The sequence below is a fragment of the Branchiostoma lanceolatum genome, chromosome 8 (assembly GCF_035083965.1).
Source record: "Branchiostoma lanceolatum isolate klBraLanc5 chromosome 8, klBraLanc5.hap2, whole genome shotgun sequence".
NCBI lineage: Eukaryota > Metazoa > Chordata > Leptocardii > Amphioxiformes > Branchiostomatidae > Branchiostoma > Branchiostoma lanceolatum.
Window position 1 is genome coordinate 11,966,176 of NC_089729.1, and position 24,710 is coordinate 11,990,885.

At 44.0% G+C, this 24,710-nt stretch overlaps 3 protein-coding genes across 5 annotated transcripts; all 3 read right to left on the reverse strand.

Moving 5' to 3' along the window:
• Positions 1 to 2,243: 2,243 nt before the first annotated feature.
• Positions 2,244 to 10,535, reverse strand: LOC136440661 (NXPE family member 3-like). The gene is made up of 6 exons (XM_066436757.1): positions 8,081 to 10,535; positions 7,664 to 7,731; positions 6,146 to 6,469; positions 5,373 to 5,704; positions 4,846 to 5,153; positions 2,244 to 2,841 (listed from the first exon to the last, which is right to left on the reverse strand). The coding sequence occupies exons 2-6, from the start codon at positions 7,727 to 7,729 to the stop codon at positions 2,321 to 2,323; spliced, it is 1,551 nt and encodes a 516-aa protein (XP_066292854.1). The 5' UTR covers positions 7,730 to 7,731; positions 8,081 to 10,535; the 3' UTR covers positions 2,244 to 2,320.
• Positions 10,536 to 11,403: 868 nt separating this feature from the next.
• LOC136440245 (NXPE family member 3-like) lies at positions 11,404 to 15,445 on the reverse strand. 2 transcript variants are annotated; one of them, XM_066436155.1, is made up of 6 exons: positions 15,254 to 15,444; positions 14,905 to 14,982; positions 14,299 to 14,640; positions 13,394 to 13,731; positions 12,599 to 12,900; positions 11,404 to 12,199 (listed from the first exon to the last, which is right to left on the reverse strand). In XM_066436155.1, the coding sequence occupies exons 1-6, from the start codon at positions 15,269 to 15,271 to the stop codon at positions 11,661 to 11,663; spliced, it is 1,617 nt and encodes a 538-aa protein (XP_066292252.1). In that variant the 5' UTR covers positions 15,272 to 15,444; the 3' UTR covers positions 11,404 to 11,660. The 2 variants fall into 2 exon arrangements, with proteins under 2 accessions (XP_066292252.1, XP_066292253.1); XM_066436156.1 differs by lacking the exon at positions 14,905 to 14,982 and having other exon boundaries at positions 15,254 to 15,445.
• Positions 15,446 to 16,673: 1,228 nt separating this feature from the next.
• On the reverse strand, positions 16,674 to 24,501 carry LOC136440244 (NXPE family member 3-like). 2 transcript variants are annotated; one of them, XM_066436152.1, is made up of 6 exons: positions 24,284 to 24,501; positions 23,537 to 23,643; positions 20,478 to 20,897; positions 19,517 to 19,851; positions 18,994 to 19,301; positions 16,674 to 18,410 (listed from the first exon to the last, which is right to left on the reverse strand). In XM_066436152.1, the coding sequence occupies exons 2-6, from the start codon at positions 23,639 to 23,641 to the stop codon at positions 17,842 to 17,844; spliced, it is 1,737 nt and encodes a 578-aa protein (XP_066292249.1). In that variant the 5' UTR covers positions 23,642 to 23,643; positions 24,284 to 24,501; the 3' UTR covers positions 16,674 to 17,841. The 2 variants fall into 2 exon arrangements, with proteins under 2 accessions (XP_066292249.1, XP_066292251.1); XM_066436154.1 differs by having other exon boundaries at positions 23,573 to 23,643; positions 24,284 to 24,500.
• Positions 24,502 to 24,710: the final 209 nt, after the last annotated feature.

Sequence of the window (24,710 nt, forward strand, 5' to 3'; positions counted from 1 at the left end):
AACTAAAGAGACTGTATGGATTTAAAAAACTTTAGTCATGAAGCGTGATGAGGGGGGGTATAAGCCGATACCGAATTCTTCAAACTGCAGCAGCGACACCTACCTGCAGTGCGAGTTAGAACCAGTCATCATTGCATTATAGTCGAAACGTCGACTGGGTAAAACACTTGGTTGTATAAAAACAACTTTGTAGTCCATCCATTGAACTACTCCGCATCTCGCGGTCTCGCATAGCTATATCCAAATATTCAGATACAATACCAATGACATCTGCTAAAGTGTTAGTAAAATTATTTCCCTTTTTCTCCGCCTTTCTTTGCTTGTGCTGGCATAAATCTGTGTTAGCTATCCGGAGGACGTCATCCATACAATCAACTCAGCATGCCTTTATCTATTATTATATAATAGATGAATTATTACGCAATGGTTACACTCGTACAGTCCCTAGACTTGACGTATCATTGAGGTATCATTGACCATAGTCACGAGCACAACGAGGCATTGTGCTGCAAGGATTGGATTATATATTACTGTTTAAGACCAAATGACAGGGACGCCCTTTAGAAACAATGTCATAGACAGTTCACTATGCGCTGGCTTTGTGAGCGCGCGACTGTCCTCAGACATAACTGACAAAACAAGGTTTACAGCTCAGTGCCTTCAATCAAAGAAAGGAGGTAAAACAAGGACAATGCTTTGTTTGTATTTTATCTCACTAAGGAATAATGGATTGATGTAGCTAAATTGTGTACAAAAGATATCTGCTATCAAGTCAGTACATCTTAAATTACCTGAGTGCTACGCGTAGCAATATCAAGGCGAAGTCTGATTTTCATGGTGTTGCATCGTGAGGTGTTTTGGAGTTTATGTTTTATGATTATCATTTACCTATAAGCAGTACAATGGACGGACAAGGGACCATCTCATAGATTTTCTTTAGGCCTGAGGTAAACACGAAGGATCTTACGGTTGCTTGATGAGCAAAGTCACGGAGCAAGATGCCTCCCATCGGCTACAGACATCGCGAAGCCATCCCGAAAACCGGCCGGAAACGGAACACCGGACGCCGGAAGACCAAGAACAGCGCCCGGAAACGTTCCCGCTCTCAAAGCAAAGACAAGACACAGGGCAGCAAGCGCCAGCGTACGTTCGTCAAGCACAAGCCCTCGTGTCGCCATCACGGGAAAAACAACACGGGAACAGGGCGTAACAAAATCAGTCTTGAAGCCAACGTTCAAGACATCCAGCAGTACCTGCACCTTCAAGAAAGGAGTAAAATTAAAAAGGGTTGTTGTCGACGTCGTGCCGAGGGTTCTGATGGACGACACGGGCACTGTCCGGGCTGTAGGAGCAGCAAACGACGGAAATCACAAGTGGATCTTCAGGAAGACAATGACATGGACGGTGAGGAGGTTACTAAAGACGGTGATCATGATGTTAGGAGTCAGAGGGAGCCATATAACACCACAGCGGACGAGAGAGGGTTACAAGACGGTAAGAAAGAGGACATGATCGTTTTAATTGGAGAAGATAACAATGTCGCACGTTCTGAGAAAGACAGCGAAGAAGAGAGCCCGTTTCGCAAACCTTCCTTAAAACATGAAACCTGCGGTAACGCCGGAAAGCTGCAGTGCAGTCGCCAGGGGCCGCTGATCTGCGGTACCATCCTCCTCATCCCCAGCATCCTCATGACCCTCCTGGCCTTCACCCTGTACGGACACCCCATCGTGCCACTGTACATCCTGGGGCCGGTCCTCGTCTCTCTCTGCTTCCTCATGATTGTAGTCGGCGCCACACATCAGATCATTTCAACCATACGACAACTAAAACAACAACAACAGCGACGACGCGCTTCTAACGACGAAGTTAAAGCATTCTTCCGTATAGAAGAAATGTCCACAGGCAACAACCCGGAGGAGGTCCTTATCCTAGAAGATCTCGTAACAGAGGATAAAGAGCCTAGTATAATCACGGACGACGTTGTCGTAGCTCCAGAAGAAGTAGACTCATCAGAAGACGACGATTCTGATTCAAGCACGGAAGACGATGCCGTACAGGTACCGCTGGTTGTTGAGGCATTAACGTCGAGTCCGAGCACAGAGAGCACCGTAAGTGGGGAAGAAATTTGCTTTATTGACGAGACAGAAAGAAGCGATTCGCCTTCGTCCTCGGAAGCAGAGTATACAGACAGGTAGAATAAACAAGGACATGAAAAAACATCATGAAAGACGGCGACGCTTAAAAAAGTAAACTTACTACGGGGAACACAAACAACAACAACAAAAAATGAGAGTTTGATTTCGTCGGTTGACCATTTATTCTAGTTGGGGCAGATGTGAGACAGTAGCATGTTGAGTTGGCTGTCTATCATTATTCTTCCCGGGTGGATACGGTCCGGTTCCCACTGACACACGCTCATGTCCCACGTGTCCAAGACAACCACGTTCTTTTCCTTATTGAATGTTCTCCTTATTTCTTGGGTTATTTGATACCCCAGCCAGTCGCTTCCTAGCATGTAGAACTGTAATTTGGACTCTTTGTGTTCTCGCGTTGTTCCAGTTCTCAGGAACACCCGTGTGCCCGGACTGCGCCGAAGAAGACGACATATGGCGCTCTGTATGGCGAAGAGTCGAGCTCGAAACATCTCTAGAGGCTCTGCAGTGAAATGAGCCCACAAGCCCAGAACTATCAGAGTGTTTGGGCCACCACGAATTGAGTCCAGCGAGTCAGTAACATAACGAATTTGCCGAAATTTCAGCACTGTCGCTACCTGTATGGGAAAGCCATGAAATCGGTAATAGGCGGCGATCTTCCAGTGCTTGTTTACACCTGTTGCCGGTCCTATAACGATGAAAAGTGATGTGTTAGATTTCCCATTGGGAGGGGGGGGAGCTAAAGAAACACATTCAAAAATACAACCTGCAAATGAAAACCAACCAAACATGCAAGGGTATAGCATTTTTATCTCCATGAAAAAAGGCTTTTTCATGGAGATACTGTTTTGCTTGCGTTTGGTGTTTGTGTGTATGTATGTGTCACCGGACGCTTAAAGTCACCATAACTGTAGAACCTGTACATGGATTGTAATGATTTTTGGTATGTGGGTGGGTGTTAAAAGGAGGAAGGTCAAGGTCGATTTGGGGCCCCCTGGCATGTGTGACTGGAACTGCAATGGCGTATTTGTTAAAATCTTCAATGTAGAAGAACTGAAGAGTGGATCGACAGATCGTCATGTTCTTTGGTACACAGGTAGTTTAGACCAAGTTGTACACACTTAAGTACAAACTATGCAAATGAGACCGAATTTGCATAAGTAAGGAGGTTAATCGTTTGCATGGGTGTCGTCGGATGCTTAAAGTCAGCATAACTGTAGAACGTGTAGATGGATTGTAATGATATTTGGTATGTGGGTATGCGCTGGGAGGAGAATGGTCAAGGTCGATTTCGGGCCCCCTGGTTTGTGTCCCTGGAACTGCAATGGCCTATTTGTAAAATGTTCTAAAGGGGTATAACTGAAGAGAGGAACAACAGATTTTCATGTTATTTGGTACGCAGGTAGGTTGGACAGAGATGTACACACTGAAGTGCAAATCATGCGAAGTTAGTGTGTTTGCGTGTGTGTGCGCGTGTGTGTATGTTTGTGTCACCGTGTGTGTATGTATGTGTCACCGGACGCTTAAAATCAGCATAACTGAAGAACGTGTGGATGGATTGAAATGATATTTGGTATGTGGGTAGGTGCTGGGAGGAGAAAGGTCAAGGTCGATTTTGGGCCCCCTGGTATGTGTCACTGGAACTGCAATGGCGTGTTTGTAAATATTTTGCAAGGAGAATAACTGAAGAAAGGAGCGACAGATTTTCATGTTATTTGATATGCAGGTAGGTTGGACAGAGCTGTACAAACTGAAGTGCTAATTATGCAAATTCATACTGAATTTGCATAAGTAATGAGGAATATCTACTCTATTGTGGGCTTTGAGGTCGCACCATCTGTTGGTCTCTTATCTAGGTCAGTAGCTATTTATAGCCACTTCTCCCCTTGCCTGACCAGTGTGGGTCATACCATTGAGCGATATAGAATGGAGGGAACTGGTTTAATAAAAAAAACAAAGTTTCACGGAGATTTTGGGTCCTAAGACTCTTGTTTCACATGTATTGCTTATATATACGTCGAATAGAATTGCGGAAAAACAGGACACCGGTCAAACATAAGCTCACAAGTCCTGTTTAAGATGAAAGTAATGATACGGTGATAACCTGTTTTTAGATTATCCTTCTTTCTTGATAAATGCATTTGGACAGGTTTTGTCGTATTTGTTTTTTTTTTTTCTTCTCTTTATTGGTTTTCCAAAGTAAATTACTAACAGAATATTGACATACATGCGGGTCACAACAAAAACCAAATAAAACCGGGACAGTGTGTACATGTGCAGTACACATACACTTACAGAAAATCATAGCCCTCCTTAAACATTGATTGTGATTCGTCTCCAAACATTATTGTTAAAGTATGATTACATATCATTGTTTCCTTACATCTATATCATTTTTTTCCAAAGTACTTTATTTCAATATACAATTCATAAAATGTACAAAATGTATATACAATATATTACACGATGGTTAGGTATATCATCTATATCATTACATATAATGGTATTAGACAGTAATATATCATAGTATTGATAGTATAATGTCGTATTTGTTAGGAAAATTTCGACGCTAACGAAACAAAAATCATATTGTTAACGTACAAAACAATTGTACAATCGGGATGTATTTTAGGATTGATATACTTTAGCTAGATGCAAAATGCAACTTCCGAAAACGAAAAAAAAGTCTGACCTGCACGACTGTCTCCATGACTACGCAGTGGTACAAGTTTCCCCAACCGGAGGTACCACTGTCGGAGGGTCGAATCTCCCTGCAGATAAACTTCCTTCTTGGCAAGACACCTTTGGACGTCCTTCCTTCCAAACAGCCTCACTCTACATACCGAGGATTTCCAGACATTTCTGGACCAGTAGCCTTGGCTTAAGACGTCAGGTGTGTTTACAGAGCACTTGAGAAGACGGTGAACAGAAGACTGCCCTGATGGCTTGACACGTATGAGTCTTGGAACGTCTTGTTTCAGCTCTTCCTCTAAGAAGGGACTGTGGTATGAAAAGTGTAATGTTGACATGTAGACATATAGATCTAGTTGGAAACAAAGAATCTTGAATAAAACTTCAATTTTAGAAAGGTTAAAGACATTCAATATGCCCTATTTTGATGTATTTACTACTCAGATGAGAGCCATTGTTATCTTCATACTTAGAATGTTATAATACTAAAGATTTAAGCCAAGATAAGAACGACATCGTGAATGATACCTTTCGAAGAGTTTCCTTTCAGTCTGAGACACGAGACTTGGGACCTGATCATAGGTCTTATTCCCATCCCACCAGCACTTGGAGATACTCGAGCAAGAGATTGGGGAGGGTGGTCGTTTACAAAACCAGCGTCCGTTCTCGTCACCTCTGGAAAAATCACATAGTTGGTGAGGTAGTAGGCTTGCTGGTTTGGAGCTAAAGCACCGGCGCCTCACGATGATCTTTGCCTCGGCGTCAACGAAGGAGCAGAAGAAGATTCTCTTGTTTGGGACCGCTCGCACGCGCTGCAGTACCTTCACTGCTTCGCTAGGGTGGACAAGTTGGATCGACGCCTAAAATTAAGCACACAAAAATGGCAATTAAGATTACAAATACAGGTAATGAGATGCTCAATACAAAAGTTACTTAAGCAACTGGATATAAGTTTTGTAAAAGGTCAATCTTATCCAGTTCCTTGAGAAACTTTTCTTTTGAGGATCATACAAATGGGTAATTACTACACAGAAAAGCGGACAATAAGCAGGGTCATGGTTTGAAGTGCGCATGCAAAATTTGATGCACTGTGGCTAATTTGTCAAAGTTCAAGGCCCCTTACAATACATAAAGAACGGCCAGGGGCCTTCAACTTTGACATACAGCGCGCAATGTATCGCTCTGCGCATGCGCTATTCATATCGTAAACTAGCTCATACTTACGTCCTAGCCACATGAGTGAAAATATCATAGCCGCATGTATCAAAACCATTTGTTGATTTTCTCGCATCTTAACTCACCTTAACGCCCCCTGCCCAGTACAGCGAGAACTGCACCGTGTAGGTGCCGTTGCCATGGTCGATCACGTGCCCAGCGCTGCTCGCCTCCCTGGGCCGCACACTGACGAGCTTGGCGCGGAAGAAATCTCCTCCGTACGTCTTGGGCCTTCCTCTGGCGTCCCTCGCCACTATGACGGCAGTAAGGACGTCTCCTTGTCGGTACTCCCGCTCTGGGTTGATCACGACAAACTGTGTGTAGTTTGGGTCCGTGACTTGCTTCATCAGGCGAATCCGCTTTTGTGTCGGAGGACTCGGTTGATCGGTAAAGTAGACTCGTTCCAAACTCTGCGTGAAACGGGTTGAAATGCAATGCATATTACTGGCATACAGTCGACTGGACGTATAAAAGAACCGAAGACATTTGTAAAGAAAGGTGACCCAGTATGCTTGGCTAGATATACGGTGTCTTATAAGCCCGCATGGGCTTGGCGCAAAATGGCGTAAAACACGGTAATAAAGTTTTCATTCATTCATTCATTCATTCATTCATTCATTTCTTTCCTTCCCTTTCTTTATTCCTCCGTGTTAGGAGAGCCACATTAACGAAATACATGAATATGCACTTATAAGGTGTTACAATATGAAATAACTTTCCGCACATAAACACAAGATTCAATAAAAAACATTTGACAACATTAATCGTTGGGATCGATTTCCATCAGTCGTGTACTGGTTATTGCACGGTGAATCACTCAACATTGAAAGTTTTCAGTTGTGCGCATTAGCACTGAATCATTATATTCTTACAGGGATCATCAGTGTCCTGCATACGTTGTACTGAGACTTAAAGTGTCCATGAGTCATCAATGTCACTTTCATCTTGTATGTTGGTACACCCCTACTGCTACACTGGTACTTTAAGAGTAGAGTCGGTACGGAGCAAACTGTCCTTCGTCTTCATTCATCCATTCATTCATTCATTCATTCATTCATTATACGAGCCGTAGTGAAGCCACCTTGCACTACTAGTTTTCGAGAGAGAAAAAAATATGATTCCTTCTCAGTCTTAGACTGGACCGGAAAAAAAGAAAAGGATATGTCTGCTAAAATAAAGCAATATGTTGAATATTCGTCCTTCCTGTTAAGTATGCTGGGTTCTTTAAGTGCGGCTCTGCTGAGATCCAGGACTGAGAAGGTCTCCTAAAAACTACTGCAAGCCTTTTCAGTAACAGCCATGCCGAAAATATTTATCTATCAATCTTGCGTACACACGGGGAGTCCCTTCCGTCGTGTAGGTCTGATTTCAATGGAGCTCATAACAAGAAAACGTAATACAACCTTAGGTCATACATGATGCAAAATAATATGAAAATTCAATTATACAAACAGACCATAAAAAGCAAAGGAATTATGATAATGGTAAATCACAAATGAATAACAAGTGGTAAGGATTCAAACTCTCGACCTCCAGTCCAAGAGGTGGACTCGCTAACCACTAAACCAGTCATGGTAAGACATAAGAAACAGTGAAAACGTTACCATGATTGACATCAGCACCCCAAAAGTGAGCGTTCCCAACACCGCCGCCATTCGGGGAGATCGCATTACTGTCAACAAAAGCATAGAACAGGAGGATAATACTACCGTTACTGGGAGTCAAGCAAGGCACTATGGTGTTTGTTTAAGACTTACAACGCACCTTGGCAAATTGAAAAAAGGAGTCATGCTTTTGACATATATTCGTTCGACATATATTAACATTAAGTACTATTTCTATTAAGTATCGACTACATTAGTAGTAGTAACATAATGAACGCGCTAATCTAGGTCAATACATAGTCCCTGTACGTAGGGGCTGGGGATGGAATGAATTTCACTGCACTGTCTTTCCTAGCATTTTCTAAGGACAAATTCAACCTCCCTTGACTAAAGCTGACTTTGTAAATATGTTTTTACCTGAGTCAAGAGTTGAAACTCTTGGTCCCACCGGCTCAACGTCGTTTCACGTCAGGATTCGACCCCACGAAGACAGCTTAGCGGCCACAGGTACAACATTGCTTCCCGAAGGAAAAAGACGACTTACTGCATTTTCTTTCGCTCCTTTGGCCCTTATCCAGAATACCTGGATACGAACTATACAGCCCGAATCCTCAGTTATGGACACAGATACAGATCAGACACAATCAAAAATGTCGATGCCGTGCGCACCGCTGTTTCCAGTCTACCTGTGTCCAAGGTCCTTGCTGTGTCGAACAGATCAGGTTGCACACATGCACAAACACCTGATGCTATGGTTAAGCGGGATGGCACAGTGGCTGCCCATACATGTTTCTGTCTGATTTACTCTCCGTCATATGCTTAGGTCACAATTGCGCCGGTGCCCGTCGGGGATGTAGCCCCGGCCGGGCTCTGACGTCTGGGAGGCACCGGCTGTCGTGGTCACAATTAAAAGTTTCCTTCGCGCTGCCCTGCAGGGGTCCCGGGGTGCTCCGGCGGGCACTCGGTGGCATTCTTGTAAAATTTTGTCACCTTCATTGGTCGGTCTCCGGCAGGCACCCGTCAGTTGCTCTGAAGGTGCCTTGTAGTGACCCCTGTGGGGTCCGACAGGGTACCGCGTGCTTATCACATCCAGGTGGGGCAGTTGTAGGGTCCCTGCCGATTCCCCCGCGAACGACGGTCGGGCATCAGGCAGGCTCCTGGTGGGCACTCGTCATATCTCGAGGGGTATATAAAATTGCACTGGAGATTCTCGAAGTTATCGCTTTAGCTATGCTCACCTGATCTGTAACGTCACACGAAGTCACACGGTCTTACGAAGTATACACATTGAACTGGAGAGTCTTTCCCTGCTATAAGTAAACAATTGGTGTTAGTGTGAAAATCAAATACATCATCCCTCAAAAGACTCTCACAACTATATGCAATAGCCTTATATACCCGCATTTGACTTACTGTAACATTATTATTGTTTGGGGATGCGCTTGCCGTGCAACTCTACAGCCTCTTATAACTCTCCAAACGAAATTCACAAGGATAGCACTGCTTCTGACTTTCGCTCACACATGGCTCCTCTATTTCAAAACTTAAAGATGCTAGCTATCATCGATATCAGTACATTACAAATCAATATATTAACATTTAACTTCCTTTGTAACAATATCCCCAATATTCTTTATATTTTCCCAAACCCCAATTCACTTGTACACAACTATTATACCTTGCATATAAATCAACTGTATATTCCTCCGCACATCATTAGCACAGTTCTCCGTAAAATGCAAATATGTCACAATAAGGAACAGTCTTCCGACAAATATACAATCACCTCTTTTCTGACGTTTAAAAGTGCCCTGAAAAGCCATCATAACCCCTGTTGTAGAGTCACATGCTCAGTTCTTATCTAATTTTAATTTGTACCATTAATTATTTGATCATCATTATCTATCGTTCTCATATTCTCTTAATACTTTGCTATATTATCTATGATTTATAATCAAGTTTGATAAGTATAGACGAGAGGGGCCTAGTATAAGCTATATACGTTTTTCCTTCCCCCTGAACCTGTTTTCACTTATTGTTTATCATATTATGTATTATAGATTTCCTTGGTGTGCAAATAAATAAACAAGCAAACAAACAAACAAACAAATTATTATTTGTCCCGGTGGATTGCCGGCAACCGGAGGGGTACCTCTCGGTGTGCTCACGGTTAGATCACGGCGTCTTTTTGTTCGCGGGGCCCGGGTAGAATTTAAGTCAGAACTAAATTTTTGTCGGGTCCCCGCCGGGCCCCAAAATGGCCCGATAGCCGCAGGGTGTCCCACGGGGCCACGTAGGGGTCACGCCCGAAAGTGCCAAGAACGGCCCGGGAACTACCCGGCAGGGCCCCTTTTTCCAATTGTGACCAAAGCAATAGTAGGAGGCTTGGATTATACCCGCGCCCCATTCCACTTGGACGGCGCTCTCACCGCGCTCTAGCTCACGGCGACCTAAAATTGGCCAGAGCGCCGTGAGAGCGCCGAACTCCTGAAAAACCTGCTCAAGTGGAATCTCTACGGCCAAAATGTCAAATGTCAGCAGCTTTTTCTAAGCGACCAAAGATTTCACAGATCACTCAACGAATTCAAGAGATACAGCTTAAGAACGAATTTTTGTTACGTTTTGTGTGCTTTGTTGTCTTCTCAGTCATACCTTAACCTCTTGCATCATATTTGAATGATAAAATCAAGGGAAAAACAGATTCAATTTTGATCGCTGCACGGTTCTGTGTTGTCTGTCATATAAACTGTTTGCAGTAAATATATTTTATCATTCTACATTCTATGAAACACTTTTTGAACCACTGACAATAAAACTTGGAGGGAACTTAATTTGAATGGAAGCAAGTACTTGTAGTTATTCGTCAATTTGTATTACCTATGAGCAAAACTATGATTTGACCACAAAATTCCTAGAAATTAAAGATACACCACTTCAAGAATGAGATTTCTTTGAACTACAGATAAGACCATTCAATCCTCGTAGAATGCTCGCTGCGATCCTTGAGCGCTCGCTGCGCCCTTTAATCCCTCACTGCGGCCCATTGATCCCATCGCCATCCTCGGTGCGCTCACGGCGACGGTTTTGGACATCTTCAAAACCACCAAAACCATCGCCGAGGTGACGGCGCGCATGGTGCGCATGGCGCTCTCGCCGCGCTCCCACGGCACTGTCGCCGCGCTCTCGGCGCTCCCACGGCGATCTGGCCAAATTGAGGTCGCCGTGAGAGCGCGGCGAGAGTGCCGTCCCAGTGGAATGATGGCCTAAAGAATATAGTATAAACAGCCCTTATAGACACTGCTACATCACCTAAATCCGCAGGGTAACAAATATCCGACATTTAAGAAAAACAGGGTACTTAGGGATATAAGCTAGATGCTACATCAGACTGGAACAGACTGACCTCGTCATGTGAGGATTTGAACTACGGTGTGCCTTCGATGGTTCAAAGCGTTTTTTTTTGCGACGTAGCCGTGTGGAAGGACGTTTTGTCGCGATATTTTTGTGTGTGTGCTTGACATATTTATATCTTAAGCACTCTCTTTGATCCGAGAAAGGAACAATGGTTGCTTTATAAAGGTAATTAGCGGGAAGATCATTTGGAGGAGTATTCTCACGGAAAGCGGTTACGCCACAACACAAATACCACCGGTCTCAACGTCACTATTTTTGTCAACAAGACTAGGAACGAAATAAAACATGTATGGCACCAGTTACAAAGGTGATCAATCAAATCGGCATGTAACAAAAGGAAATGATGGTTTATTGTTTTGCCAGATTGATGCCCCCCCCCCTCGCATTGGCAAAGTACTCAACGAATTTCATTGACAAAAAACGAATCTTACCATGTGTTTTGCTGTCTTTTTGGTCATACTTCTACGTTTTAATGATATTCCCATTATAAAGTAAAGGGTAACACAAATCCAGTTTAGGACGCAGCGACGCCGCCAGCGTGCCGCGGGTCCAGTGAGAGGGGGGCTTTAACGTTTGACTTTGTCTATTTGATTGCTGTAATATTAACCTTCTCGGGGCATATGTGAGACAGGAGCATGTTCATCTGACTGCCTATCATCGCGGGCCCTGGGTGAACGTCATCCTCCTCCCACTGACAGACGCTCATGTCCCACGTGTCCAGCACCGCCACGTTCCTGTCAGGCCCGAATATCTGTCTGATTTCTCGCGTGATCTGATACGCCAGCCAGTCGCTTCCCCGCAGGTAGAAGGACATGCCTTTGTGTTCTCGCGTTGTTCCTGTTCTCACGAACACCCGTGTGCCCGGACAGCGCTGGAGAAGACGACGTATGGCGGTCTGTATGGCATGTAGTCGAGCCCGACCCATCTCTAGAGGCTCCGGAGTAAAGTGAGCCCACAGACCAAGAACTATGACCGTATTTGGGCCGCCATGGATGGAGTCCAGCTCGTCAACAACGTACCTGATGTTGGAGATATTCATCCACTGCGATCCCAGCACGGGCAGGCCGTGTGAACGGTAAGTAACGAAGACGTTCGATTCTTTGTTGACAACAATCGCAGGGCCTAAAACAACAAAGCGTACAAGAACTGAAACAATATCACATTTTTAGTGATGAAGAACATAATTGAAGATCAAACTGAAGTTTAACGGAGGAAAGAATGAAAAAAAGCATCTACTCACAAATTTTGACAGACTTTTTGGTCTTATGGTGGTGAATTTCAGGAATATACACCAAAGCCTACAAACCTCCTTCGAACGAAGCCGGGGGGCGTTACAGACTTCGGGCACATGGCTTATTTTGACGTAATGGCTCAGGAAACGTTAATTCTCAAGTCAGAAATTAGTGGGCGGGCCAACACAACGCAACACATGAGAACGACTGGACATTCAGAGGGTTTCATTTTTTGTCGTTTTTCGTTGTGGTCGATAAATGTCTCATGAATTGCAAAACCTTGTCCTACCTGGTTTGAGGCTTCCCTTGCTGTGCCCCGCGGCCAACCAAAGGAACCACTGTCTGATGGTTGAATCGCCCTGAATGTAGATAGTCTTATTGGTAAGACATTTTCGCGTGTCTATCCTTGAAAAGTATCTGACTCTGCAGACCGAGGACTTCCACACGTTGCCTGACCAGTAACCATGACCTAGAACTTCGGGCGTGCTCACAGAACACGCGGGAAGATGGTGGAAGAGAGGCTGTCCTGATACCTGCACATGTATGGGGCTTGGGTTCTCCTGCTCTAGAGGTTCTGCCTCTACAAACGGTCTGTATAAGGACAAAAAGGGCTACATAATAAGATAGCTTAGAAAAATTTGTATTCATTATGAAACTAGACAAGCAATATCTCATAAACCCTGTTTGCTTCTACACTTACAACTGCCTTAAGAAGCGAGAAGAAATTAAACATGTACATAGCGGTATTAATTAGTCTTTAGGTGTAGTTAGATATCTGTTATCACTGTAACTGTACTTCTGCTTGTCACCATGACCTGTACTTAGCTCTTCAGAGCATAAACGTGCAATAAAGGTTTTTCATTCATTCTTCAAAAGGCACATCAATTTCGACATGGAGTCCTTACATCTATCTGTGAACTATGTGAAATCATAAAACTGTTGATTGAGTGGCTTACTCAGAACGGCATTGAAGATAGTTTCCAGTCTTTTCGTTTCGCTATTGGAAACGTTTAGTTACCATAATTTTACATTCTACATTGATTCATACATGGTGCAGAAATGAAAAGATATGGCATTTCCAAACCTTCTAAATAGTTTCATTTCTTGATCTGATGCGAGGCCAAGTCGTGACGACGACAGCTTTCCCTTTTCGGTGACGTTTCGACGACATCCCGCGATGGCAGAGCACGGCAAGGTGTCCGGTCTTTCACAGAACCAGCTTCCGTTCGCTTCCTTTCTTGAGAAATCGCACAGATGGTGGAGCGGCCGTCCCGGGGGCTGGGAGGTGAAGCACGGTCGTTCCTCCCGGGTACCCGTCTGGGAGTCTAAGAAGACACACTCGTACCCTCTCTTCGCGGGGACGTCTCGTATGCGCCGCAGTATCCTCACCGCTTCACTCGGGTGGACAAGTTGGACCGACACCTGTAATAGATGACGTTTTAGAAAGATATATATATATATATTCAGCCACGTGGCTGTGACGTCATTTAGCGTAGGCCATATCAATGAGTTAACACATTTCATATGGCATATTTAGTTTTGATACACATGTACATTAAGTTGATTTGGGGGGTTAAATGCGTGGCCAAGTTGTAACATGTTTTGATACATTTAGTTGGTTGGTTGGTTGGTTGGTTGGTTGGTTGGTTGGTTGGTTGGTTGGTTGGTTGGTTGCAATTGGTTGGTGGCAATTGGTTGGTTGGTTGGTTGGTTGGTTGATTTACCATTGTTTCAACATGCCTGCCTGCCTATGCCTCGGCGTACACGAAGCGCACCAGACTATGGATGTCCTTAAAGATAGTCATCTTGGATACATCTAAGACACTAGCAAGGCGATTGCTGTCACGTCACGTGCGTGCGCCCAAGTATAGTGCATTTAGTCCACACGAAACACAGAACATAATTGACAATACTGGTGATACGACACAAATTGCTCAGAGTTGTTCAATGCGTTCACCATAACACAAAATGAGTTCGCCAGGCACTCACCGTAACGTCCCCTGCCCAGTACAGCGGGAACTGCACCGTGTAGGTGCCGTTGCCATGGTCGGTCACGTGCCCAGCGCTGCTCGCCTCCCTGGGCCGCACACTGACAAGCTTGGCGCGGAAGAAATCTCCTCCGTACGTCTTGGGCCTTCCTCTGGCGTCCCTCGCCACTATGACGGCAGTAAGGACGTCTCCTTGTCGGTACTCCCGCTCTGGGTTGATTACGACAAACGTCGTGCTGTTTGCATGTGTAACATCCCTCAGGGGGACATTAACTCGTCCAATGAAGTGATCTCTCTTTTGCGTCTGAACACTTGCTCGACGAGATGGGTGAAAGGTCATTTGCTACATGAACAGGGTGAAAAAAACCTGATAAATTATCTTCCCGCACTTATGTCTGATTATTGAACAATCATTGGAATAATGTAATTATAGCTCAACTACAGCAAAGTTGTTATAGGTAGATTCTTAATTTCTCTACCTTTAGTGAATCAGTCGTTTGAAAGAAACTACATATCTCGTCCATTAATTGGCAGAATTCAACAAGAGATGTCCTATATATCAATAGTTTTCTAACGATTCCAACAGTGGGTGATTGAAATAACCTACCAATGCAAGAAACACCACAGCGTTGAAGGTAATGAGCACTACAAACGCTGCCACCTTTCGAGAATAGGCCATTTCTATCTGTGAACAACAACAACAACAAACAGCAAGGTTATATGGAGATATTATTGTCCTCTCATGTGCTTAATAACAGTTGTATAGTGTCGTATTTGCCTTCCGAAACCTCTGAACATCATATTTACCATGAAAATATGAGCTGAAGACGCTGAATACCTTAGTGTTGGAAGAAAGCATTGTATTATAAGCTGAAAATGCATTAGTGCCATATGAATGCTTTATTGATACGTGTAAGTTACAGTATGACAATGCAACAGACTAGTTTTTCCGTTACCTTAAAGTCAGGTGCCATAAATGTTCATGATAGTAGAAGAGAAATTAATCCATAAATGCATTTCAAACGCTGTCCAGTCCACGTAAGCTCTGTTGCTGATAACGTCACGGGTCACTGAATATTTAAGGTAGATGTGCGGGTAGGAAATGGCTGTAAATGGGGTTAGACAATAATCGTCCGTACTGTTAAAATTAGGACTCATTAGAATCATTTCAGTATCGACATAGGTAGAGAAATCAAAAATTATTAATTACGCAGGAATAATTAGTTAGAATATGAATATTACGTCATCATTGACAAGATTTTATATCATTAAGTAAACAGCGTACTGTTAAACCCATAAGTAACCCATTGTTTCCCGACCTTTACAGGGACGCAGGATCTGCCCTAAATGATCTGTCCATGAGAAACCTGCGGAACAACTTGCCGTACAAAAGGTGCAGTCGTGCACTACAATCAATGAGTGCTCGACACGATTGTGATGATGTAACGAAATGATAGCCTCCAAGCAGAGGTGCGGCTCCGGCTGGTTTTTGACACGTTTTTTATGCGTTTTTGTCGGCCTTTCTATTTTGTCCCATTTTCCTCATGCTGCCAGCCATAATGAAAACGGGACAAAGTAGAAAGCCCGACAAAAACGCCTTAAAAACGTTCAAACTCAGCCGGAGCCAAACCTCTGGAGGGGATCGAAATGATGGGTTTTCGAGTTAAATTTCTAAACTTAAACAGAAGCTTCAGCTTTTTAGTTTTTTAGATTAACATAAACTTTATCCCGAGAGGTCGACCATACTACTAATGTTACGTTCGTCAATGGAAGATATACCCGCCCAACCCGACTACTTTATACATCGTCTTTTCACCCCCGAGGGTATCATAGACCTTGTCGATGTAAAAACCAGTTTACATATTTAATCTTTTTCTATGCTTAAGAATATGTCCTCAACAAAGCAGCTGTCTTTTCTTGCCCGGGCGCCAGTGGGTTGACATTTAGCACAGGGTTGGGCGTCTTTACAGTTGACTGGAGGCTGACAAGGGTTTGGAGCGGCTGCCATTCCGCGCTAACTCAGGTGACCTCACTGCGACTGTCATTGTCAGGTGTGGCTATAGAACTGTAAGGTTATGAATCACTCACACAAGGAAGGACCACTACTCTTTTCGATAAGTGTGGTGGGTTTTGTAACGTGTTCGCGGTGTTGTTCTACTCAAACACGGGAACGCTATTTCACGATGTATCCAAGAGACGTCCCTAACCGAAGCTAGGTACTCATTTTCACCTGATTGATGAGAGTAAATCATGTTAAGTGCCTTTCCAAGGCTAAGGTACAGCATTAGGGCATGTCTGGGGTTTGAACCAAGAACCTTTTAATTTCGGGCCACATACTTTACCCATTAAGTAAAACAATGCCACCTCTCAAGAACATTATGATACGAATTTTTTTTATTCAAGGCGTGAATTCCTCAACCAGTGAATCTTTATTGTTAATATTCACATATATCAACATTAAACCTTAACACCATTGGTCACCCATAAACAGCCCAGTACACATCTTCAATGTTCATATCATTTTATCCCCCTAGTTATGCCTTTGTGCAGCATCCTCGCATACCACATATTACAACTCATACTTTTATAAAATACAGACAAAGGTCCTTTTTTTCGATATAATTCTGCCATAAGTCGATACAATATACCTAACTAGACATCATTGTGCAATCTATAGACTAGGCCCTTTGTATCCTTTTGCGTTATCGTATCTGTGTATTCCTTTGCAATTAGCCTTCGGGAATGAGTTTACAAATAAAGATTGAAGATGATTATTTCGAAGTCGTAACAAAAACAACGTCTGCATCAGTAGATACAGTCAAGAAGTGCAATATGTGTCCCGGTACCTTTTGCCAACTGCTGACGTCAAGTGTTCATAAACCTAATGATTGGTCATCTTAACATGATTATGACTAAACTTTAAACTGTGGTACTAATCTTTTTGGTGGTGTTGAAACTTATTGGTTGTCAGTTAATTATTAAGTTCTTCTTAATCTTGACCTACACATCATCCTACTAATGCTATGGTTACAGCTGAAAAAGGGGACCCGGCCGACTAGTTTACGGGCTGTTTGTTGTACTTTCGGGTGTGGCCTGTGCGTGGCCCCGTGGGACACCCTGCGGCCACCGAGCTATTTTTCAGCCCGGCCGGGACCCTAAATTGTCTTAACTCGGACTTAAAATCAACGCGGGACCCGGTAACAAATAGACGCCGTGAGCTTATCGTGCGAACACCGGGAGGTACCCAAATGTACCCGGCAGCCCATCGGAACAAATTTGTGGCTTCGGGGCCCGGCCGGGACTACATCCCCTACGGGCACCGGCGCAATTGTGACCTAAGCATAACGGACTGTTTTATTGCACTTTTGGGCGTGGCCTCTACGTGACCCGGTGGGGCAGTCTGCGATTAGGGCTCGGCCGGGCCCTCGGAATTTTTTTACTTGGAGTTGAAACCAACCCGGGACCCGATGACAAATAGATGCCATAACCTAATCGCAAAAACACCGAGCGGTGACCCCCAGGTTTCCGGCAGTAATTTGTGGTTTCAGGGCCCAGGCAGGGCTACACCCCCTACGGGCACCGGTGCAACTGTGGCCATAGCATTAGGGCAGAGGTGAGACAGTAGCATATTCATCTGACTGTCTATCAAAGCAGATCCGTTGTGGAGGTTCTTTTGTTCCCACTGACACACGCTCATGTCCCATGTGTCCAATACCGCCACGTTCCTGTCGGGACCGAATATCTGTCTGATTTCGCGCGTGAGCTCATACGCCAGCCAGTCGCTGTTGCGCATGTAGAGTGACTGACTTCTGTGCTGTCGAGTTGTTCCAGTTCTCACGAACACCCGTGTACCAGGACTGCGCTGAAGAAGACGACGTATGGCGCTCTGTATGGCGAAGAGTCGAGCCCGAAACATCTCTAGAGGCTCTCCCGTGAACTGGGCCCCCAGGCCCAGAACTATGACCGTATTTGGGCCGCCTTGGATGGAGTCCAGCTCGTCAACAACGTATCTGATTTTGGAGATATTCATCCATTCCGACCCCAGTACGGGCAGGCCGTGTGAACGGTAGGTAATGGCGCTGTTACTACCTTTGTCCGATACAACTGCAGGACCTGGAACGACAAAACATGAATAATTTGTAAATAACAAAGTTTTGATGACCGTCTGTCACCGTCGTTAGGGCAATATTCATTTAATTTGGTTCATTTTGCACTGCAGCAAAACTGAACCAATCTGTCACGAGAAATAGAGTGTTCTCCAACTCAAAGCATTGATTCGCTAGAATTTTCGACCGTACCATTCGGTCTTCTTAGCTATCTGACCCAAGCGCTGTAGACACTGCTTTTTACGCAGGTGTGACGTCAGCACAGGGTAAAAGTTGGTTTGAAGTCGGTATCGCCTCCCCCTCGACCGGTTAAGAGATCCCTGTCAAAAATTACGTCAATTAAGTCAATTCTTTGAGTTGCAGAGCAAGTTATATCTCATTATGCAATTTACCAAATTTCATGTCAATATACTGCAAATGCAGAAATGTTCGCGGTGGTTTTATGTTCGCGGTTTTCGCGGTGAGGTTTAACCGCGAAACTTTTTGCCCACCTATGACTGTTGCGCTACTATTATTTCAAACGCGAAATTAAGACCACCGCGAAACCAACACAGGCGGGCTTTCATATTCTGATTGGCAGAACCACTTACCTCCTTTGAGGCTCCCCTTATGCTTGTTGTTGTGCTCCTTGGCAAACCAGAGGAACCACTTCCTAATGGTGGAATCGCCTTGTAGGTAGAGCGTCTTATTGGCGAGACACCTGCGCATGTCCGTCCTTGTAAACCGTCTCACTCTGCAGACCGATGAATTCCAGCTATCACCGGACCAGTAACCTTTGGTTAGGGCGTCGGGTTCTTCTCCTGAACATGTGGGAAGACGGTGGGAGAGAGGCTGCTCCGATTCCTTGACACGTATGGGTCTCGGGTTGTCCTGTTCCAAATCTGCCTCTACATAAGGACTGCAAGGGTAGAAAAGGTCTATCAAAGGGCATCTATCTGAGAACTCTGTACAACCATACATTTGTTTATTTACTTATTTATCTATTTATTTGTTTATCTATTTATTGGTTCAATGTCTATTCTTGAATTCTCATAATACTTGTTTCCCAGAATGTCTTAAAGTTTCATCAGGAATGAGAGAGAAGAGGAGAAGCATTTCAAAGCAGTTTGTTACCTTAGAAAGAGTTTCCATTCGTCCTGAGATACCAGAATCGTCGACTGGTCTGTCTTGTGGTTGACCTCGCGGCGACAGGCTACGATCGCGTCACAGGGCAGGGACTCCGGCCTCTCACAGAACCAGCTCGCGCTCGCTTCCCGCCGGGAGAAGTCGCACAGCTGGTCGGGCGGCAGGTCCGCGGGTTGGGCGGTGAAGCACGGGCGCTTCTCTCTGGTGCCCGGCTGTGACTTTGAGTCGATGAACATGCAAGCGTAGGCTCTCTTCGCTGGGACGTCTCGCACACGCTGCAGTACCTTCACCGCTTCGCTAGGATGAACGAGTTGGACCGACACCTAGAATAAATGACACAAAAAATGTATAGGGTATTTGAAAATGACTAAGCCATTCTTTAGGCTCCCATTCTACTAGAAGGCAAGAGCGTACAATGACGAAAACTTGATTTGTGTGATTTTGTAACTGGAATATGATGCACGATGTAAAAGTTCGGTTTGATAAAGAGAACGAAACATACGAAATGTAAAGAGATTCGTTCTTTATCTATGAAATTTGTTAAGCGATCTGTTAACCCTAATCTTGGTCGCACAGGAGTCGCTGCGCGATTGGCGCCTCTACACGGTTAGCAATTCGTTCTTGTCGTACAGTATTCAGTGTGGCCATGATCCTAAGACAATCGGTGACAAGAATAAACGACAGTCGTTACAGTCAAAAGACAGCTGCTTTATTTACGTATTACACGAGACACCTACGACTGTCCCACTTATGTCCCCAGTTTAAAGTCATAAACTTGTCTCATGAGGTACTATAAATCATAACAATTTTGCAGTGGTTTAAACCTCTTAACCGCGAACTTAGAATTATCATTCTGTCTTCCGTCCGCCTACCTCCTTGTTTCTGGATTCCCGCGAACTTAAATGCATATATAGTATGCGACAGGGACATGCATTAAGTAAACACTCACCGTAACGTCCCCTGTCCAGTACAGCGGGAACTGCACCGTGTAGGTGCCGTTGCCATGGTCGGTCACGTGCCCAGCGCTGCTCGCCTCCATGGGCCGCACACTGACGAGCTTGGCGCGGAAGAAATCTCCTCCGTACGTCTTGGGCCTTCCTCTGGCGTCCCTCGCCACTATGACGGCAGTAAGGACGTCTCCTTGTAGGTACTCCCGCTCTGGGTTGAGTACGACAAACTTGGTGTAGTTTGGGTCCGTGACTTGCTCGGTAGGGTTGTTCTGGATTCGTGCCAAGCCGCTGGGTTGTGTGGGCTTCTCGGGGGAGGGTGATTCTTCTTCGACCGGGGGACTTTGCTGGAATGGCGCAGGAACCCTCAGTCGATGACGTGCTGTTTCATTTTGCATTGTAGAATAGTAAAATGTGCCATTCTGAATAAAATGGACGAAAAACACAAGATGTGTTCACGTGTTCTTATCAGATCTGTATCTTTTAAACAATGGAATGGTGTCATAGCATTAGACTTCCAAAAATATTATTTCTTGCTTTTGTAGTTTTTTTTCGTTCTTGGACAAATTCTCTTATATCAAGAATTTCAAGAATGAATAAGAAAAAAAATTGAAGAATTGGTCTGATTCTTCCCATGGAAATTCTCACAACAAGGAACAGATTCCTAATTCTAAAGCTAAGAAACTATTTCTCAAAAAAATTTTCACCCTCAAGAATTTCTAGAAAGTCAAGTCCAAATTTCTTGTTTTTATTGACTTCAAGATTATTTTTGTTGTTATTTTTTTATAAAATGTTAGAATTTTTCTCTCCCCTTTCTTGAAAAATCTTACTTTTAGAAAAATTGTGTGTAAGAAAAAGTTACTTAAGTCGTGGACAAAATGTTTTTCTCAAACACAGAAAGTTTTCTTCTTTTAAGAAAAGTTTCTGTGTTTAAGAAGAAACAAGAAAAATAAGAAAAGGCACTTTTCGTAGTGTACTTCCAGTAATAGTTAAGTTCAGTTTTGTTTTTATAAGCAATATCAATTAGCGCTTTCACACATGTACATTCGAGTACGCATGTGCGGTGTCAAAGATGAGGGCCCCTGGCTTGTAAACAGTTCTCGTCTCGACCATGGTCTCGATTTGCTCAGACGGGTTTTGTTCACGTCTTAGGGGCATTCATCTTTGACACCGCACATGCGTACTCGAATGCGTGAAATCACTTATTATACAAACGTCAAACAACGTGATACAAACGGCAGTGTCAGAAATATCAGATAAGTATATATCAGCTTGACATGCAAATCACTTGCTGTTGATTTTCAAAGTTATGGTATTTCTTCAAAAATTTCCCAAGACAAGCCTACAATTTTGCTCATAGAGATTCTATTTGATAATTGTAGGGAAGATGCAAAGCTGAGGTTGGAGGAAATGACTTCTGTTTGCGTCTGGATAAGGCGAAATGCAACAGCTGCTCTCCTTTGGGGGGGTGCGCACCCCCCCCCCCTAAGACCTCCCCCTCGCAGCACGCATCCTGTGCTTGCCCCCCACCCCCACCCCCACCCCCATGTTGCTCTATTTTCTGGGGAGACCCTTACAACGAGTGAGGCTAATCCCACCACCCATAGAGTCAAGCTTGCATCTGCTTGGAGACAACCATTTCTCCATAGACAATGCTGTAATGTCGTCGATCCGCATAAACACTGTTCCTTTGTCTGACAGAATGACCTTTGCTCCAGCTCGTTTCACACTGCAGACAGTTAAAGGCCAAAGTGTCATCAGACAACTACTTCAAGCAAGCACGTATTTCCACTACGTTCCCAGTTTTATCGAGCCGCAATCTTTAAAACGGACAATCTCATGTGTCTATATGTAACGCCTGCGACATAGTTTATATGATACCTGTAATTTTGGTTCCATAATACATGTATACATGTGAGTCAGGTCTATAAAACGTGGGCTTGAAGTTATATGATACATGGGCTTTAGGTTACGTGATATATGGGTTTGGGTAAGGCCCGTTGGTTACAGGCCTGCTGCACAAACGACCCAGTACAAAAAAGAGGTCATCAACAGAAAGTGTATTATAAGCCATAAAAAGGCTCAAAAAGCCTACTATGGATGCTAGTTATTAGCAACACACATTGACGCACTGAAGCAATGTAAATTCCAGCACATTGGTGATGTCACAGAGATGGTGAAACGTCCAGACCCTGACAAAGACTGGTGCTATGATATTGGAGTTTTCTTTCTTTTACACAACCAGTAATGTATCTCACCTGCTTACGTTTTGACGTGGACACCTTCCTCAGAACCTCTAGTATCTGATAGACATCAAAACGTAAGCACATGAGACACAGAACTGATTGATCCTGATTGTGAAAAAAAACCCTCAAATATCCTACTCAAATGTTCTACCAACCTGATGAAATTATTTTCGAAAAAAGTGTTGCTGTTCATTTGAAACATTAGTCCCCCTATGTTGGACAGTTAAACCTTGCTGACGGCCTTGTAATCTGACCCTCGGGCCTGTTGTTACGTTGTGCAACTTTACCATCAAATTCAGCGAAGCATATTCAATTTCAGTGATTTTCTGACACTATCTAATTTTTCGAACAATTTTGCTTTAAGAAAAAAACATCTCAGTCTCTACCAGACTCCTTGAAGTTCCTAGAGAAACATAAACAGACATTTGTCTCCAGGTTAAGAAGGGTGAATAATTAGTCGGTGTGTTGCGCCCCCATTGAGCTAGTGCAGCGACCTCTCTGCGACCTGGAATCTGACAGATTACTCAACGAATTTCATGGATTAAAAGAAAAAAAAACTTTTTAAGCTTTGTGCGTTTTGTTGTCTTTTCAGTCAAACTTTCGCATTGTGCATGATATTCCAATTCTGAAATCAAGGGTTACACAAATTCAATTTAAGTCGCAACGAGAGCGCAGCGCGATCGTCGTCTAGCAGAATGGGGGCCTTACGCCGAAGGGTGGTTGAACCGGCTATGTAGATACAGTGTTTGCCCGGGGGGTTAGCCATCCCGGGTATATTATGCGTTCAATCTGGCCAATTTTCTCCCATCGTTTACCTCCGGATTAGTCTGGAAGTGACTACAATAACCCACCACAGCCAGCAACACCGCCAGGGATAGTGTTCCACACGCTGCCGCGAGGCGACGAAACCGAATGTTCATCACTGTAAAACAAAAACGTATATTTTAAAATTTCCATTACAAGCACATTAAACAGGTACTGAGTTATCCTTACAAATAAAGCAAGCAGACGTGTGGCAAGAAACAGAGAAGTTTATCCATGTTACATAAATTAGGATAATTCTATATGTACTGAGCAAACCCCATTTAGCTGCATTTCGTCAATATACACCTTCCTAAAAGCAACAATAGTCAAAGAAAGTTTCCCATGAATCTGCCAACATAATATATACAGTTATAATTGTACAGTTTGTAATCACTATTGATGTGTCTTTTCCGCCAATTTGACTGTAATAACAATAATAATCTCCCCAGGCACTAGAGAGGCAGAACGTCCATCGCAGACCCTCTAGGTGCGGCCGGTATTTATTCTTTTGGTGAATTCTGATTTGCTGTTTTCAACATGGGCCAGGCTCTCAAATCCCGGACAGGCTTGCGATGCCGCCACAAACCAGCGCCCCCCAGGCAAAAAACAACTCTACAACCGACACGCCAGTCGAATCTACAATGTCTACGAGAAGCCCTCACTTAATACGTAACAGTGAAGTGTTAGTGTTATGACGATACTTGCACGTTACCGTATGGTACTGTAATCAACGACTGAATCTATCAATGTAAAGTTACCTTAAGCTCCAGTGTCACAAATGGCCACGAGAATGTATCTCCGAAGTACACACACGAACACACACGTTCAGCTAGTGGCCGCGTGTTGCTTCGTTGAATATTCGTAGTGGATTTTTAACTTGCATATGGCTACACATGAGGTTTAGCGAGCGTGTCTATGTTTCAAAACCATGGACTGCAAAAATCATATAAGAAAGACAATCTATGAAATGATTTTAGGGAAGAACCCGTGTTTGAACTTTTTTGCTGCAAGGTCGTATAAAACGTTACTTATCATCTCTATTCGAAGCAAACAGCACACTCTTAAATCCCCAAAGTCGCCTCGTCGATTTGATGACCTTGTGAAATCAGTGCGAGTCAGAGAATGGGATAATTGACCCCCTGGGCTTGACAGACTTGTAGCAACTTGCAGTGCAAGGTCAGCCGC